At 43.5% G+C, this 17,374-nt stretch overlaps 1 protein-coding gene across 1 annotated transcript; it reads right to left on the bottom strand.

Annotated features, from left to right (window-relative positions):
* Positions 1-1,765: 1,765 nt before the first annotated feature.
* Positions 1,766-12,086, bottom strand: PLK3 (polo like kinase 3). The gene is made up of 15 exons (XM_053469252.1): positions 11,807-12,086; positions 9,810-9,917; positions 8,742-8,858; positions 7,698-7,827; positions 7,305-7,392; positions 7,094-7,189; positions 6,422-6,620; positions 6,163-6,289; positions 5,900-6,009; positions 5,463-5,586; positions 5,222-5,305; positions 4,967-5,129; positions 4,304-4,433; positions 3,267-3,377; positions 1,766-3,000 (listed from the first exon to the last, which is right to left on the bottom strand). Exons 1-15 carry the CDS (start codon positions 12,011-12,013, stop codon positions 2,806-2,808), a joined length of 1,989 nt encoding a protein of 662 aa, XP_053325227.1. The 5' UTR covers positions 12,014-12,086; the 3' UTR covers positions 1,766-2,805.
* Positions 12,087-17,374: the final 5,288 nt, after the last annotated feature.

The following is a 17,374-nucleotide window of genomic DNA, read 5'->3' as shown; positions in this document are numbered from 1 at the left end:
GGTAGACCTTAACTTTACCAAAGTATATTTCACAATATCGGTCCTATATGCTTTGTAACTAAACCCATCACCTTTTGCTATTAGCAGCAGTCCCTTGCATCAGAAACATGCTATATAAAGAGGCATTCTTTATATTAACCTCTATGTATCTATTTAATAAAAAGGTGTTGACATCTCACACAGTTTAATGTACGACCCTTTAACCCACTAATAAAATGGCAGACTATCCATTATAGTTCCATTCAAATTACTCGCTGCGTTACCCACCTAGGTATGCCGTATCAATCAGTTTTTCCTGAGCACATCTATATAGTGATTCTTTATAGTTCATTATAAACTCTCAGAAGGAATTTATGCTATAGGGGACCACTAATGCTATATGTTGTAGTCAGCAAAATATAAGAGTTGGACCCGTCGAGGGTAGTATTACAACCCTAGTGCCACCAATTTGCTATCGTATACGTGTTCTGGGATTCTGATAGAATTTAAGTTTTCAACCAATATCACATGAAGGGCCAAACCCAAGAGATCTTCTAATGCAAGGGCTAACCCAAGAACCTCCAATATTACCTATCAGCTGATCCATTCTTGCAGTAGACTCGTCTCATTGCGTTCGGCCCGCGCAAACAGATTCATGAATATACCGTCCGGTTTCCAAACCAGCTACTCACCCCCCAGCATGAATAAACCATCTTCAGGATCGTTTAATGATGCAGGAAAGGACTTCATTGAAAGTTGGTCGGAAGCCAACGTGTACAGCTGCGTGGAAGGGACCACGGTTAAGCTGCGGAGCACACGCTTCATTGTAACCGGGTTCAACGCAAACAATGGGAGTGTGCGTGCCGAAAAGCCCTGTCTAAACACCAGGTCAGTGCGACACGAGTGCCAGATGGCTTTTATAATGTATTCTGTGCCTCTGGCACTCAGGGGGCTACCACATCCACAAAAGGAAGGGTCTCTGAGCAGGACAGCTGTAAAGCTTATTCAAGTAGAAGAATGTCAAAAAACAGCCCAAAGCATACTTTTCTGGAGATCATTTTATTTGTTGCTTTTTGTATAAAACAAATTTTATTCAGCTCTCCTTTTCAGTTGATTAACTGTATGAACAGGAAAAAAAAAATACACATTTTAAAATAAATATTTATAAATAAAAGTGAACATAAATTAACCACATTATTTAAATTAAGGAAGAATACACAGCATTAGTGCCTTGCCCACACTTTGGGGGGCTAGTACCGTGAATTAAGCTTTTCAAGTATCAGCCTTAACTTTAAACCGGGTTCTTAGGAAAGGGAAGACAATTCACATTGTTGCATTCAAACCTTCGCAAAACCGGGAGAGCTCCCAGCGGCGTCAACAAAAAAAAATATAATCTGTCGGGAAAACCCAAAGCGCCCGAAGACATTTTAGCACCTTGAGAATACAGAGTGGCACTCAGATTCACAGATCAAACCCCTTTTTATGGGGTCTTTGGTAAAAAGGCAATACCAGACGAGTCATAATAAAACCGCTAAAGTCAGACTTAGTGAAAAAAAAAAAAAGAAAGTTTTGCTTAGAACAGCAAAAAAGTAAAATTGTATTTAAAACAGATTTCTGTAGTAAGTTAGTGTAAGACAAAGTGTAGAAGATAGTGTATATCCCAAACCACAGCTGATTGAGCTTCAACATAACACAAGTTTTAGTTGATTTGAGGATAGTGGGCAGATCATTGTAACTACCACCCTTACGGTGAACGCTACTTTATAAGGGGTGAGTGGGGGGGGGGTGAAGCTTATGCCAAATAAGCCTTTTGTGACTTGCACGGTTTCAAACATTTAAAAGAATTGCATAAAATAAAGTGTTTCACTAAGAACAGACGATTGGCATATTATAGAATTTCAAGCTAGATACGGTGTCTGGGCATCTGAATACCAACAGAAATTAAGCACATTTAACAACGGTGGACAAGAGCGAGCCACCCATAATGAGTAGCACCCCAAACAATATTAGTCTTAATGATCACTCATTTCAGAGTAAGAAGCCGGCAGACGATAAAGCAAATTAACCTACAAAAAAAACTTTGGATTAAGTTAACAAGGGCAGCCTGCATTAGCTGGTGCAGTTGTAAGATCCCGGGGTAGGTCGGTGCTCATCAACGGCCACCATGACACTTTCACATCGGATCACTGCAGACAATTGTTTGAGAACAGTACAAAACAGGCAACAATAACCTAAATATGCCCTATGCTGGGTGAAGGAATTATATCATTTGCCCAATCAAGGGCAATTTAGCAGCTTCGCGTTTAGGCAATACAGCCTTTTGCCAAAATGTATCTGCCGGTCAATATTTTGATTTTCTGCGTTACCTTTACTAGCCCCAGAAATAGATTAGGTCACCATTTTGGTTTGGCATTTAGAGAGACACCATGGACCAACCTTCAGCTGGTTCACGACATGAAGAGCATCGCAAGCCCAGGAATGGACGTGTCTGAATGTTATCTTCAGTTTTCACCCAAAGGGGGATTGTAGGGAATGTCCTAATGAACACTGAAATGATTAGATGAACCATTTGATTAAATAACAAGTTATATTTTCAGTCCTCTAAGTAATCCAAAGTCCCATTAAGGTTGTAGTGAACATCCCATAGAGAAGAAGGTCTTGAAATCCCTTTGGCGGACTGTATTCTAGTAAAGTTGGCTCAGCCAAAATAAGAGGGCATGACTGCCCAGTGTCAAGTCTCGAGCTGCTTGCAGCGCATGTTGAAGTAGAGTCCAGAACGGCCATTTGGGCCGGAGAAGAGTAGTTGTAGCGGAGGAGCGTACCATCCTAGCACGCTGCCTTCTGCTGTAGGAGCTTCACGGCATATTTGAGACGATGCAGCATGTCCGCACTGCAGCCGGTCTCCGCCAAGGAGCTAAGGAGGAAGGTCTGAGAGTTTCTGTCTCGGTTGATGTAAGTGAGAAGGTAGGAGTCTTGAGGTTTGCACAGTATGAGCTTTGTGTGGTCGTTGTAGAAGTTAACCTGCGGAAAGTAAAGTCATACAGATTACTACAAAGCTCTGTACAATTCAATGGCTCAAAGACACTCCACATCTAAAAACTATCAGACCTATACAGCTTTTAAACATGGCAGCCACCCACCGATCAATACTCCAGTTCACATACTTTAGGGTCATATTAGCCCCTTGGTGCAAATAAAAGTAATGAGGTTCTGTTTTGCAAATTGATAGCCAGGTAAATGCAACACAATTAATAACTATATGAATCTTAAATAAAAGCTGGACTCACCTGGAGGGTCCCGTTGTTGAAGAGCATCAGCAGCGCATGCTCGGTTTTTACCCATTGGAGGAGCAGGAGAAGAGGTTTAGTCCCCTCTTCTTGGCATGGAAGGTCTCCTCCCTAGGAAGAAAAACCACAATGGACATCCTGTGAGTGGTAGCCCCAAAATGAGCACTACATAGACCCACAAACCTAAAAGTGGGCATTAAAACACAAAGCGCCTACAACACCTCGGACACAGGAAAACCAGCAGTAAAGAAATAAGATAGAAGGCAACTGGTTCTGTAACATTCCTGTAACACCGATGACTACGCTTTCCAGGGCTAGAAATACCCCGTTCTCACCACACCCAGAGACTACATCCCGTGGGCTCCGGGGCTTATTCTTAGGGATAGTTTGCAGAACCAAAACTTGGACCGCGTTAATTCAGTCTGTATGATGTCATGAAGTCCATCTACCCAGGGCACTTTACAAAAACCCGATTACAAACAGTATGGAATTCCACAGACATTACAGCGTGTAGACATTAGAAGTCTAATTTCCACGCTATACAGGATTTGCTGCACCCGGCCAACGAGGAAGTGGCTTCATTGTATGGCGAACCAAAAAAAGTCAATGCATTATTAGCACTATTTTTAGATGACACAGATGTCTGGAAACAATGGGCATCTCTGCTTTCCAACAGTGAATAACCACACCTGAAACGCTTTCCTACAGAGCTATGCGTCACAACCCATGCAAATGAACCATTTTATTTGCAATGCAAGTTCCATGCAGATGCCTCGACATTAACCATTTGCGAGACACCGGTAAAGGTCTACATGTTGAACCCAAGTCAGTTTTTTTCCTGGAATAATTAGGATCTAGAACTGGACAATTCCAACGAACGTTTGGTTTTATTAACAAAGATATGTAGAATAGCGCTGCCGAGAGGCAACCGGTCCATCCAAGATTGGTGCCGCAGAAGTGGCTACGTAAATGCTACTAAGCCTTGTAATAATTTCATGCCCCCCTCCCCCATAGTTTGAGCCATAGGGAATTCTCACCTTCATCAGGTTTTTCTCCATGTAAGAGGCAAAATACTGTAGGATGCTCATCTGGCCCTGTAGCTGCTCAGGGACAGCAGATGTCGGGAACACAAAGTGGCGGCTATTTGTCAGATTATAGTGAACATTCCTAGGGGGAGAAGAAGATTTTCAATATAAGATGAACATTAAGTGTGACAAGACTAGAATTGACAGACAAGACGAACCGATACATTAGGTAAAGAGGCTTACAATCCTGAGAATTGACGATATTTTGCCAATAAGAATGTGTTAAAAGGGTTTAATGCTGCAAGGTTATAGCGGAATCTATTAGCATTCAGTTATTGGAGTTCTGGCAGTGATTTGTAGCAAGGCAGGGAAAGCGAAAAGATCATTTATAAAGCATAGAAGATATAATGCATCAGCTTCGAGGTAGCGCAGTGGATGTTACAGCTACCGGATAAGAGTCCAGGAGTCAGATTAATGCCGCAGCTCTAGGCAGAGAGCCAAGGGATTGGCAACCAGAAACCCTGCATTACATCCAGACCTATAACAGATTAGGCGGTTTTCATTCCCTCTCTAGAAGTCGCTACGACAGAGGCGGTGTGCAGTGCGTTGCATACTCTACGGCAGCATTAACGGTGTCCAAAAAAGGCTTAATTAACCTCATCCCTGAGCGCTCACCTGTGATTGGCTGGGAGGACCATGTGCGTCCCATTGTTAAAGAGAACACCAATGCTGCGGTTGGACAGTTGGTATCCAAATCCATACTTGTTGGAATAATCCACCCATTTGCTCACCCAAACGAAGGGTTCATGTCTTGCCAGGCAGGTGGGTTTGCCCTCTTCTGTTTAAAGGTAAAAAATAGTATTAGTTTGTGACGGAAGCCAGCTTTTCAGTAGTTTTCGTTAGAAAGAATGAAGTGTACAGTTGCCTTACCTTTGGGCATGGAGGAGAGACAATTCTTCAGAACGTCAAGAGCAGTCTCCATAACACCAGATGCTGTGACACAGTCTTCAAAAGCTGTAATAAAAAGTATAAGTTTCACATGGATTAGTTTTATGATGGACACCGTTACACAAAGTAGCGAGTAGGTTTTACACGGGGTTATTAAAGAGGCTGATGAACACCTGGAATTTTTACTTGTGGCAATAAAAGCATTTTGTGAGCAGTCACCTACCGTCACTGCTGCCAACCAAGCTGCCACGGATAGAGCGAGACACGGATTTCCCAGAAGCCTCTTCTGTCAAAGCTTCAACGGGACTGGAGCTGGCTGTGAGTGCGAGACCCGCTACCGGTGCAACCTTAAAGACAAAAAACGAGGACGGCAATGAGGTGGACCACTTAAGTAGATTTTCCTGGGGTTCTAAAGACACTAAAGAGGGCTGTGACCTCCAACCCAAAACTTAATGAACCCCTACCAAGCAAGGACTTCCACCATTACGGGATGTGCCATTTTAGATTACAGAAGGCGTTACATTTAGTAAGAAATCTACATGATCATACATGAACCTGGAAGCAGCCAACCATCTACAGAGCAGATGACATCCGCCCGATACTCTGAGATTTAATGCATTTTAAAGACATAATGGCTTGTTCTTTCCATGATTCACTCACCTCATTCCCGTCCACAGTTTTATAGCTGAGCTGCCGGCAGATTGATGTCTTCACCAGCCCGGTGACCAGCTTGGAAATCTCTTCCTTCTCCTCCGAGGGAGCTTTCTTTGCTGTAGAAAGAAATGCTATTGATTAGTTGATTAAACACTTAACCATGTCAGTTAAAAAAAAAAAAAAAAAAAAAAAAAAAAAAGTTAAGTCAATTGGGTCTTGTCTTGGAACACCTTTGTCCCCGAGGTTTATAGCAGATAAGCACAACTAACCTTTTGACTTATTTTTGCCAAACAAGCTCTTGGCAACTTTGGTGAAGAGACTCCTGGCAGGATTTGGTGGGTGCAGATCTGGAACCATCACGCAGCTGCTGGGTGGAAGCTTGTCTGGTGTGTAGCCCTGGAAGAGGACAACAGTTTAGAATTCTACAATTTGATTATACCGGGGGAACAAAATTAAAAGACTCAGCATTAAATCCTTCAAAAGTGTCAGCCAACGCATTGGCAAAAATAGTTTGGGATAGAGACAAACCTTTGTGAAGAATTCATGTTCCAGGATCTGGTCGAGGGTAAGCCTCTCGGAGGGGCTGCGTTTCAGGATCCCTACGATGAGATGTCTGGCAGCAGAGGAGAGACAGGCAGGGAGGGTGAACTTCACTTGCTTGATGCAGCGGTAGGTCTCCTTCAGGTCAGATGTTTCAAAAGGTGGGGTTCCACAAAGCAAAGTGTACCTGCAAGGAAGGTGAACAAGAGTTTGGTTGACCATGCATAAAATAAAAGAAATTTGGACAGCTCCAAAACCAAACGATGGGGGCTCCACTCATTATTTATGAAGCCAATGCTATAGACCGTTTGCCCTCAGAAGGGGCAGAGGTTTGGGTATACAGTAGTGGGAGCGAGGAAAAAGGAAATATTAACAGGGTGGGTATATTTCATGATGTTCCACAGCCGTTCTTAATCTCACCCAAAACATAGCTAGTTAGACAAGGGTTCCATAGCACAGCCTTAAGCTGCAGTTACAACAGCACAAACAAACCCGACCGCAACAAAATGCCACAGGCTTCCTGTGCGACATTAATAAAAACAGAAGTAATGCACTTTCCATACCCTACACGCCACAAGAGCCATGCTGATCGATTTAGATGCACCCAGGACAATAACAGTGTATTCAAGGGAAATCAGAGCTATTTGGACCAATACTTACATGACACAGCCGAGAGACCACACGTCCGACTCCGGCCCGTGACCCTGTCTGTAGAGAACTTCAGGCGCCAGATAATTGGGTGTTCCACATATCGTCCTGCAGAGAAACGGGGAAAATAAACGTCAACCCTTGTCGACCAGCGGTATCGTACAGCTAGTTACCCTAGCGCTATATGCTTTAAAGGCAATAAATGCAGAATACACAAACTCACTTCTTTCTCTGTTCAAGGGGTTCCAGTCGTGCAGCCAACCCAAAATCCCCAACCTTCAGCTCCATGTTCTCATTGATGAAGAAGTTCCCTGCAAAGAGAAGAGAGAACGGGTTTCAGTGAAAGCCTTTAAGATCTTCATCTCTGAGATCAGACGCCGTGACGCTTCCGCGTGCAAACATTTGTTTTTCTTAAATCAAGGAAGGCGAGAACAAAGCTGGGGAGGTGCGTGCAAACAATCTTACCCCCTACGGCACTCAAGGGGGCAAGAACATGGCCCGGGAAGCCATTGTTAGTGTGAAGGACAAGAGACGGCAGCATAAGCTTTTTTTTTTTTAAATTTCATTACAAATAACTTAATGAAAATGTTTCAAAAGCCAAACTTTGTCCAAATACCTAGTTTTAGATCGCGGTGCAGAATTCCCTTGAGATGCAGGTACTTCAGTCCAGAAATGATCTGTTTTAGGTAATATCGCACCTCTGGTTCCAGCAGTGTGTGTCGTGCCTTCCAGATGTGAGCAAGTGACTGCAAGGGTTAAACAATAAAAAAAAGTTAAGGAACCCGAACTCATGAAGCAGGAAACGCGAACCATCGCCCTTTATAAAGCTACATAGTAACACCGGAACCGGATCGCCCTGCGAGTCTAGAGGTTCTACTAAACAGAACACAGCCGCTTGAGATAACCCGCAGTACCGAAGCAGTCCCACGCCAACCACGTGCTTTGTGAATCATGCACAAGACGTAAAGAGACACCCTAAACGCTCAGCCCATTCACAGCTCGAGGGCCGGACGCCATTATAAAGCAAGCCTTGTTATGCCTTCCAGATGTCGGCTGAGCCTGTCTGGTTCTAACGCATCATAAAGACACTTCACAGGCAGCTGCAGCCATAGAGGAGACCGAACAGCTGGTTAGCATTTTACTGGGGGGTCAAATTACATTATATGATCTGGGCGGCTGGGGGGGTATACAAAAAACACTTCAAACACAAAAAGCTGTATTCTCCTGTGTGCAGTAGCTCCCCCGTCCTATTTCCCTTTACAAATAAATCCGGCAGGAGTCCCGCAGTGCCATGTCCATGAGTGACAAATTTGGGGGGGGGGGCGGGGTTCTAGATTTTTGCCTATTTAAACAAAATAAAAAAGTTGTGAATCAATGTTTGTGGTCCCACCAAAGCAGACACTTCCCCTTTTATCACCTCCTCATCGTCATAACAAGAGGCATCAGGAAATAACACGACGCGGGCGAGAATGATTTGAATACGCAACCGATTTGGCAAAGCGCAGGAAGCGAGGTGTTAATTAAAGGGTGACATCACAGAGTCAGAAACTGGCACGGCAGGGAGGAGCGGACGCCATCAGGGCTGAGACCGGCTCGGTATCCAAGGCTTACAAGAGCCGCAGAATAATAAGGAAAATATCGACTCTGTAAAGTTACTTACTTTCCGGCTGCATATCTCGAGGAAAATGTAAATATTCTCGGCGTCTTCGAAGTAGTGCGAGAATTTGACCACGTGCTTGTGACTCAGGTCCCGGTGAAGCTCAATTTCATTTACAATCTGAGAAAGAGAACGTTTACTTAATACCACATCTGACAGTCATTCCAACCATAACTCCCATCACTCAGCCGGGGCTTTATTAGCGACCAAGCAATATCACTGATTGCAACCCAATTTAAATATAATCACTTGTCGTATTGCTACGGTTTGACTTGGTCTCCATTTAAAGGGTTAAACTGGAAATCACACCTTTTTTACTGGAATAAAAGTTAACGAAGACTTGTAAACGTTATGGAAGGTTTGCAGGCTAATAAACCGCAGGCGGGTACATCTTTATAAAGCAGGATGAGTCCCTTTGGCCGAGGTGACAAAGCCGACATGGGCGTGTTATGGGTTAATATTGACAGCTTTAAAAAGTATCAGGAATGCGGTGTCAGCTCATCGGGCTGTATGTATATAAACAGCAATCCTGGGGCAACAGCCCAAACATTGTGCGATCACCATGGAAACATTAGACTACTGATCATTTAGCATTATCTAGATTCTGGAGCGATGAACTAGAAGACATTTCCATATCTAGCCCCCCCCCCTCCCCCGAGAGTTTTCTCATCACGGAAAAGAATCTTGAAATCTTTAATGATTTTAATAACATCTGCATTTCAGACACAGATTGCGAATTTCCATATCTTCCGCGATAAACAAGACAGGATGCTCTGATTGGCTGGTTACCCGCAACAGCCAGCCAATGAAGCGTGAGTGAAGTGGTGCCAGTTAACCAATGCGTGGCAGTCGTTGGACGGCGTCTCGGGCCGTGTGATTGCTAGCAGCTCTTTAGTGAGAGACGGGGACCAGGTGACCACTTTGAGGGGTTCAGAATGGCCGGACCCCCAGTGTTCTCCGTCATTTATAGACAATCTAGAACTCTGAGGCATCCGAGACCTCACGTATCCACAGATACCACCGCGTTTAGGACTTGCGAGTCCGAGAGACCCATCTGTAGTATTCACTCACCTTCTCACGCTGGTGGGGTTTGGCGACGCGGCTGTGTGGGATAACTTTCACAGCGTATATCTTATTGGTGGATATTTCAGTCATTTCATAACATCGAGCAAAGCCGCCCTAGAAGACAGACAGACATGATTAACACGAGGGACTTTTCAGAGACTGCGGGGGAAATAATGAGACATCTCGTATTACGGATTATAGTTTGAATCAGGATTCCACTTTACGGCCACCCACAGAACACAGGAAACCCACCACATCAAAATCCAGAAGAACGCGACACGACGAGGTCTTTATTACATCACGAAGCAGCAGGGGCTTCCGTGGGAGAATCCCAACGCCCGTCTCATCTACCATAACATGGAACAGCCAGCCCAGAACTGTATGTGATCCGGAACCGGCCTTATAAACGCATGTTCTAGCACATAGCCTGCACGTATAACATTGGCAGACTTGCTAAATTACAAGCAGCAGCCTTTTTTGCCCCATTAAAGATTAACCGATGCATTACCTTCCCTTATTAGCATAAAGCATTCTATATACAGAACCCTGGGTTCAGGGGTACATTTACCTTAATGATTAGCAGCTTTTGCATTACCGCAGTGATAGAGTTCATAATACGACGGCTTACAGGGCAGGAACAGAATACATATTCTACACGCACTCACACTAACACTATTAGCTTATCAAGTGCTGCTCATTTCCAGAAACTTCATCCCCAATGGCCATCGCCAGAACAAAATTAGCCACATAACACGATATAAAAACAGCGACTTTACAAGATTACATTTTAGAAGCAGTTAACACCTTCATGGCTGGAACACACTGCAAAGGAAAGACATTGAGCTTTTTTTTTTTTTTTTTTTTTAATTTTGTTTTTAATAGCGACAATTAGTCTCAAGGATCCAGTTTCCACAAAAAAAAATAACCCCCCCCCCCCCCAAGGATAACAATCCAAAGCCAAGCTGCGACACCGTAGACTCATTGAATCAAGAAACCGGTGCAGGTTTTACGAATATAAACCTTTCACCTGCCTGCTACCGGACGGGCGAGACGATAGGAAGAAGGGATAAGCATAAGGAAACATGACTCAAGGCTTATTAAAGGTGCAAAGAATGAGAGATCAATGGCAGTCTATGGATGCCACAGAAAGGGAGCTATGTCTGAGCATGCAGAGAGCATACCAAGAGACTCAATCACACAACACCCAGCCGCAGCACAGCTACACCTCAATGATCCAGCCACGCAATAAAGCATCAGCTCACCGGGCCACTGCTCCAGGCAACAAATGGCTTACAAAAATAAACATGAGCCATTTGGTCACTTTGTTTATTTTACCCCCAAGGGATCAGCCAGATAAGAGGGGCTGGGCAGAAAAGCTCACACTCTGCATGATATGCAAAATAAATTGGATAGCCATTAAGCTGCATTAAGTCTCAAAAGGGTTAAGAAATCTAAGGCATACATGAGTTAATGTTTCCACCGATAATAATCAGGGGCATTTAGACTGATTGCACAGCAATGAGCACACATCTGCCCTATCAAGGGGAATCGGGATGCATGCAAAGCTTTGAGAATTAAATGGCTGGCTGCGACTGATGGGAGTTTCAAACAGCAGGATGAAATCACTCCAGATGCTGGCTGCCAGAGGCAAGTATCTGGGGGGTAACGAGGGTGCTGCTGGCACTGCACAGCGCTGTATACCCCGCCAGACACCGGCACCGCATCCGCAGCTCAGGGACAGGGCTGCTGCAGGAAACCGGCCAGGTGTGTTCGCCATAATCCGCAGCCCGGTTTCCTAAGCAGCATTACGCCCCGGCGCAGGGCAACAGCGACCGGGATCAGGGCGCTCAGGAGGTTCGGGAGCAGCCACCATTTTTTTGCCAGGATTAAAGGATCGCCAATCGTGAGCCAAGCGGTTCGGCGGGGACAGGATACAGCGAGCCCCCCCCATATAATCCATACGCGTAGCCCCGATATGATGAGCCCTCCTGCAGCATGTTTACCTTGCCTAGTAGCCGGCCCTTGCTGTACGTCCTCCCGGTGCATGGGTCGGTAATGATCTTGCAGGTGGGCTGCTGGGGAGCCCGAGTCATGTCAGGTTTGGGTGTCCTTGGTGCAGCGGGGCTGCTTAGGGTGCTAGTCCGGTATATATCCGCGCCCTGTAGGTTACCGGCGTACGGGTGGGACTGAATGTAGCAGGCGGACTCCATGGTTGGCAGTGCGGCGAGCCGGGTTCGGGTAGTCCAATGAGCTGCTGATCGGCTCTGCTTCAGCAACCCTTGACTCCAGCACGGCTTAATTGTCCGGGATACAGCAGCTACACGGCGGTTTTATCAATGGGAGTGCTTAGTGACGTCACAGGCATGCGTTCTGAAAGTGGCAGCGTTTGGGGGCGTGGCTTGGCGCAGTAGAAGAGGGGAGAAGAGCCACGTGTATGAGTGCACTGGGGGGTGAAAGAGGGAGACGTGAGGCGTCTGGGAGGGGGCAGTATTTCCTACAGGGGGCGAAAGATAATGAGCTGTGTGTCTGTCCGGGTCTGTAGGGCTGTAGCTATGGATCCTTTTATCCTTGACTTTTATTTCAATTACCCGTATAATGCCTTTTAGATTGTAAGCTCATGAGCGGGCCCTCAGTAGGCCACCAATTCACACCATAAGTATGTATGAAGGGGCCATAAGACTAGACTGGGCCCCAGCCCCTGCTGCATCTGTATGTGGAAATGTGTCTTCCTTATGGGTTTATAACCTGCTCAATTCATTTTTGTTGTTTCAATTGTACAGCGTTACGGAATATGTTAGCGCTTACTGATAAAAATATTATCAATCAACACAAACACCAGGCTGGTCTGATTAGATGTAAGGGACCGGTGTGTGGATATTGGTAGTGGCTGCTGCAGAACCTCTTTACAAATGAATAATGTCACAATGGTTTAACCCTTTCCACTGGGAAACGGGTGAACTGGAAGTGTATTTAACCAGGACCCGAATAGACCAATTCCCAGGGTCGCGACATCTGCCGGGGTTGGGTCAGACTCGAAATACCTGATTGAATAAAGAGGGCTTTATTTCGGGTTCGGAATATTTTCAGTGGGTCCTTTCATAAATGAAGGCTCTCGGGGTCAGACACGTGGCATTCCGTTCCCAGTAAGATTTGAAGTGGGGGCCACGCGAGAACTTCCTGTATTAGTGATTGGCTTCCTGTGCTTTATCCGCTGAAGGAAGCGGGTCCCTCTCCATCGTGTTTTAGTTTGTAGCCAATTTGCATATGTTTTGTTGTGTTATTGACAGCGTTGTCACAATAAACAAATACTGAATAATGGGTAAATGTTTATAGGACACGCAGGATTCCGTAGTCTCGCAAAATCCCATATTTTGGAACCAAACTAAATATATATATATATATCTTTAATACACGTCTTATGTGTATGCCATGGGAGCAGCCGCCTTAACTTCCTGTTCTCAGGATTTACATTATTATTCCTCCCCATTAGGGTATCTATCCCCTATTGTTAAGTTGTTCATTGATATTTATCGGTTGAGGCAAGCTTTATAACGGTGCTTAAGGATAAAGATAGGTTATTAATTAGACGCTGTCAGTTCTGCCGCCGACTTTCACGGATTTCAGTAATAATGGGTAAAATAGTCAATATCGACAATCGCAGATTGACCAAAATGCTAAAGCTGAAATGCTGACGGTGGCCTTTAAATAACAAATAATGACTGGCGCCCTCTAGAGGTAAATGTATGCATTACTATTTACTACAGCAGACAGGCTATGTCAAAAATTTATCGAGATGGAACCGTACCCTTATTTTTGGGCCGACAGAGCATGATTGGAGTCGCAGTCTTTAAAACTGGAGTTTGTCCCCGATGGAGATGTGATACTGTAAAAATCATTCTGTCTCTACCCAAAATCGCAATGTTCTGCAATATAAGCTGCCTCGCCGTATACCCGACCTTGATCGACCTTCCCTTTAATTTTTTTGCAGTAAGCTTATATGTTTCTATTGCTTGCCGCCAGCACTGACCCTAGACCCGCTTCTTGACTTTTTGAAATTCCATCAAAGATTTTGATTGGATCCATAATGTATCAGCCCCGATATGGACAATTCCATTGGTGATATAAAGGAGGGGAATTAATTTCACTTATACGTATATTTTTAAGGCTACGTGAAGCATCAAAGGCTTTAACCGGGCCAGAGGTCGGTGTTCAGATAATAATACTTTGATTCTCTTCCAGCTAGACCAAACTATAAGTAAATGTTTGCTTTCAGTCTTCAAAAATGAGAAGTTTTTTTATTTGTAGGTCTAGGACAATGTCCATTCCTAAGTATAGCAGCCATATAACTACATCTACATGCGTCACCAGCCATAGTAGACAAGGACGTGCGTTCCGCGTTCCTATTTCTCTTATAGTAATAAACATGGCTCTTCTTCTCTAGACATTTAACGCAGAGGTTTATGGAGTGCTGATTTTCTGATTATACCCAGGCTCTGCATCATTTGATGACATCGTAATCAGAAAAGATGTGCATTATTTCATCATTCCTAAAGTACCCAATGCCGTGGGTTGACTGGAGCTCTAGTAAATGAACCTATGGAGCTTTGGCTTGTATGGAAATCACATAATAGCCAAATTACCCATCACATTATATATTTATGTGACCCAGGCTTAATAAATAACCATTATATCAATGCATTAGTTCCCACGGTAAAAACCCAGAACGTTGATCATAAGCTCGATGTCGTAATATTCTGAATGTCATTAGGCTTGAAGAAATACATGAATAACCAACAATTATGTGAAATTTACGTGAGGTTGGGTCTTCCCTGCCAATGCCGCTTTATATATATATATATTTAGATGTCGCTGTAGAAAAGATCTCTATAATTTCACATGAATTTTCTCGTTTCAAGATTATTATTTTTTTCCTAGCAGTATTTTTGCCTTTGGGTATTCTGGTTAGCGGAGAAGTGACTTTTCAAAATAATTTATTATTATTAATAATAATTATTATTATTATTTTATTCAAACTCAGTCTACATTTTGTTTTAACATTGTTTACAATTATTTCTCAACGTTAAGCATATCTACCTGCCTTGGAACTCGTTAAACATTTGGATAGTTACCTTTAGGTGATGCCAAGACATACTCGTGCCCTCTGTGCGCAGTGAAATATTAATTGCACAGAGGCCAAAAGAGACATAGATCAGACCTAAGTCCAAGTATTGGCTCCACGGTATTGGGACAGTTGCCAGCTATGATGTAGGGCAGACATGCAGCCGTTCTCTCCTACTTTGATTTTCGAAGCAATTATTAAACAAGTTCCTTTTTCCCATGGTGCTTCCCTAATAATGATAGATGGTGGGAAAGGGAGGGATGGAGAACACATCTGAGAGATAAAAATCCCATAACATCATCTCGTAAGAATCCTCCCAAACCCTTTGCATTCCTCCGTCCAACATCAATGGCGCTGTGCAGGGCTAAGCGGATCACACCCTGCTGTAAAGTGAGTCAATGTCTGGGGCCTTTCATCGTTTTATTATTAATGCAAGATAGCCGCTCCGATGCAAGCGTAATATATACACGGATTGTATGGGAGCTCTGTGAGCGCTTCACCTCGCTTCATCCTCTCCAGTCAATGAGATCAACATCTGCTGCATTCAAATTTACAAAAAAAAACGCTAACGGAAATATTGGCAGAGGAGCCGGTGAAGTCATTTTCCATCCCGTTCGTTTATTTGCATCTCTGGCTGCGGAAAGGTGTAACCCCCTGCGCTGTATACAGTAATACCCCCCCAGTGCTGTATACAGTAATAACCCCCCAGTGCTGTATACAGTAATAACCCCCAGCGCTGTATACAGTAATATAACCCCAGCACTGTATACAGTAATAACCCTCCAGCGCTGTATACAGTAATAACCCCCCCCCAGTGTTATATACAGTAATAACCCCCAGTGCTGTATACAGTAATATACCCCCAGTGCTGTATACAGTAATATAACCCCCAGTGCTGTATACAGTAATACCCCCAGCGCTGTGTACAATAATAACCCCCAGTGCTGTATACAGTAATATAACCCCAGCACAGAATACAGTAATAACCCCCAGTGCTGTATACAGTAATACCCCCAGCTCTGTATAAATTAATATACCCCCAGCGCTGTATACATTAATGTGACTCGGCATTGACCAAAACCTAGTTTTATTTCATTTTGTCCCAGTAAACTCTCTTTATCTGCAGACCTGCAGCCATTGTTGTCGGTCATGTAGTATTTTGGGTGATTTGTCTGCTCAAACACCGCACTGAGCAGATGCTTTAATGCTAATGAAGTCCGTTCCTCCATAGACTTATTAGTCAGAGAGTCCTGGTGAGTCATTCAGACTGTGTCATTCTATCAGTATGATAAGGAGTCGGGGTGTTTGTCTAGTAGATTGGGGCTGAGATAACCGAGCGAGAACAAATGGCTGATATGCAGCTGCTTGAAAACATTATATTATCCAAAAACCAAGAACTGTTTACAAAGAAACGAAAACAGAGCAATATTAAAAAAACATTTTTAATCTAATATTAAGAATCAAACCATGTGGTGTTAATTCCCCTGTAAATAAGGACCGTACAATGAGAAGAGAGCGGGGAGTGAGGAATGCCTGCACCTTGCTCAGGAATGTTCATTTCTTCCTGCAACAAATACAAAAATATACTATGCCAAAAAAACGCATTCGGCCCACCTGGACAGGAGCTAAAAGTGAAGCTTCTAAACCCTTTCACTGCTGGATTTATATCTAAAAGGATTGCATATTAAGTTGCAGAATCTTTTCATATTTCAGTTACAACACAATCTGTATGGAGCCAACATTCAAATTAGACTATTATTACACTAAAAGAAATATTAACCATTTGTTATCTACCTCTTTTTACTAACCAAATACTGAACTATCGGTGCATATTTTTTCCGTAATCGGGCATCAATATGTATCTAGAGTGACCTAGATATTATTTATTATTATTTATTATTTATAATATTATAAATAATATTTTTTATTATTCTTTTATTTCTAATTAGAGCACAGGTTTTTGGCTGCACCCCCCTTGTCCCTGCTTATACCAGAAGAATAACGCAGAAAAAAAAAAATGAACGAAAACTGTATGTTCTCACGTCACTTTGCTTGGACAGATGATCGTTGCTCTGTTAATTTAGAATCCTAGGAAGAAATTCTACCCACTGAAAGCTGTTCTTGCCCCTTTCCTGCTGCCTCTGTTTAATTCCAACAGTTTATCTGAAAAATCAATCCCTGGTGGAAATACATTTTTCTTGATTTGTTGTATTTCGGATAAAAGACGCAGGTAATTTGGGGCAATTTTTTCTTCTGAACAAACTCTTAGATTATAAAAAATGTCTAAATTCAAATATAAATACAAAAAAAGTGGGGAAAATTCCTTTTGCCCTCTTGGCTTCAGGGTTGGGGCAAATTAACCGTCAAATGGACAAAGCGCAGAAGCAGCGTTTGGAATGAGATATTCAAGGGTCGCACCAAACGCCAAGCGGAATGTGAGGAATCCGTCTGG

Source organism: Spea bombifrons, chromosome 6 (assembly GCF_027358695.1).
Source record: "Spea bombifrons isolate aSpeBom1 chromosome 6, aSpeBom1.2.pri, whole genome shotgun sequence".
NCBI lineage: Eukaryota > Metazoa > Chordata > Amphibia > Anura > Pelobatidae > Spea > Spea bombifrons.
Note: the sequence above shows the minus strand (reverse complement) of the source record. Positions and strands in the feature narration are given on the sequence as shown.

Coding starts and splice junctions, on each gene's coding strand:
- PLK3 (XM_053469252.1), bottom strand. CDS start 12,013: ATGGAGTCCGCCTGCTACATTCAGTCCCACCCGTACGCCGGTAACCTA. Junction 7,393..7,697: donor GCACCGCGATCTAAAACTAG/GTATTTGGACAA, acceptor TTCTCTTTGCAG/GGAACTTCTTCATCAATGAG. Junction 5,587..5,899: donor AAACTGTGGACGGGAATGAG/GTGAGTGAATCA, acceptor TTTGTCTTTAAG/GTTGCACCGGTAGCGGGTCT.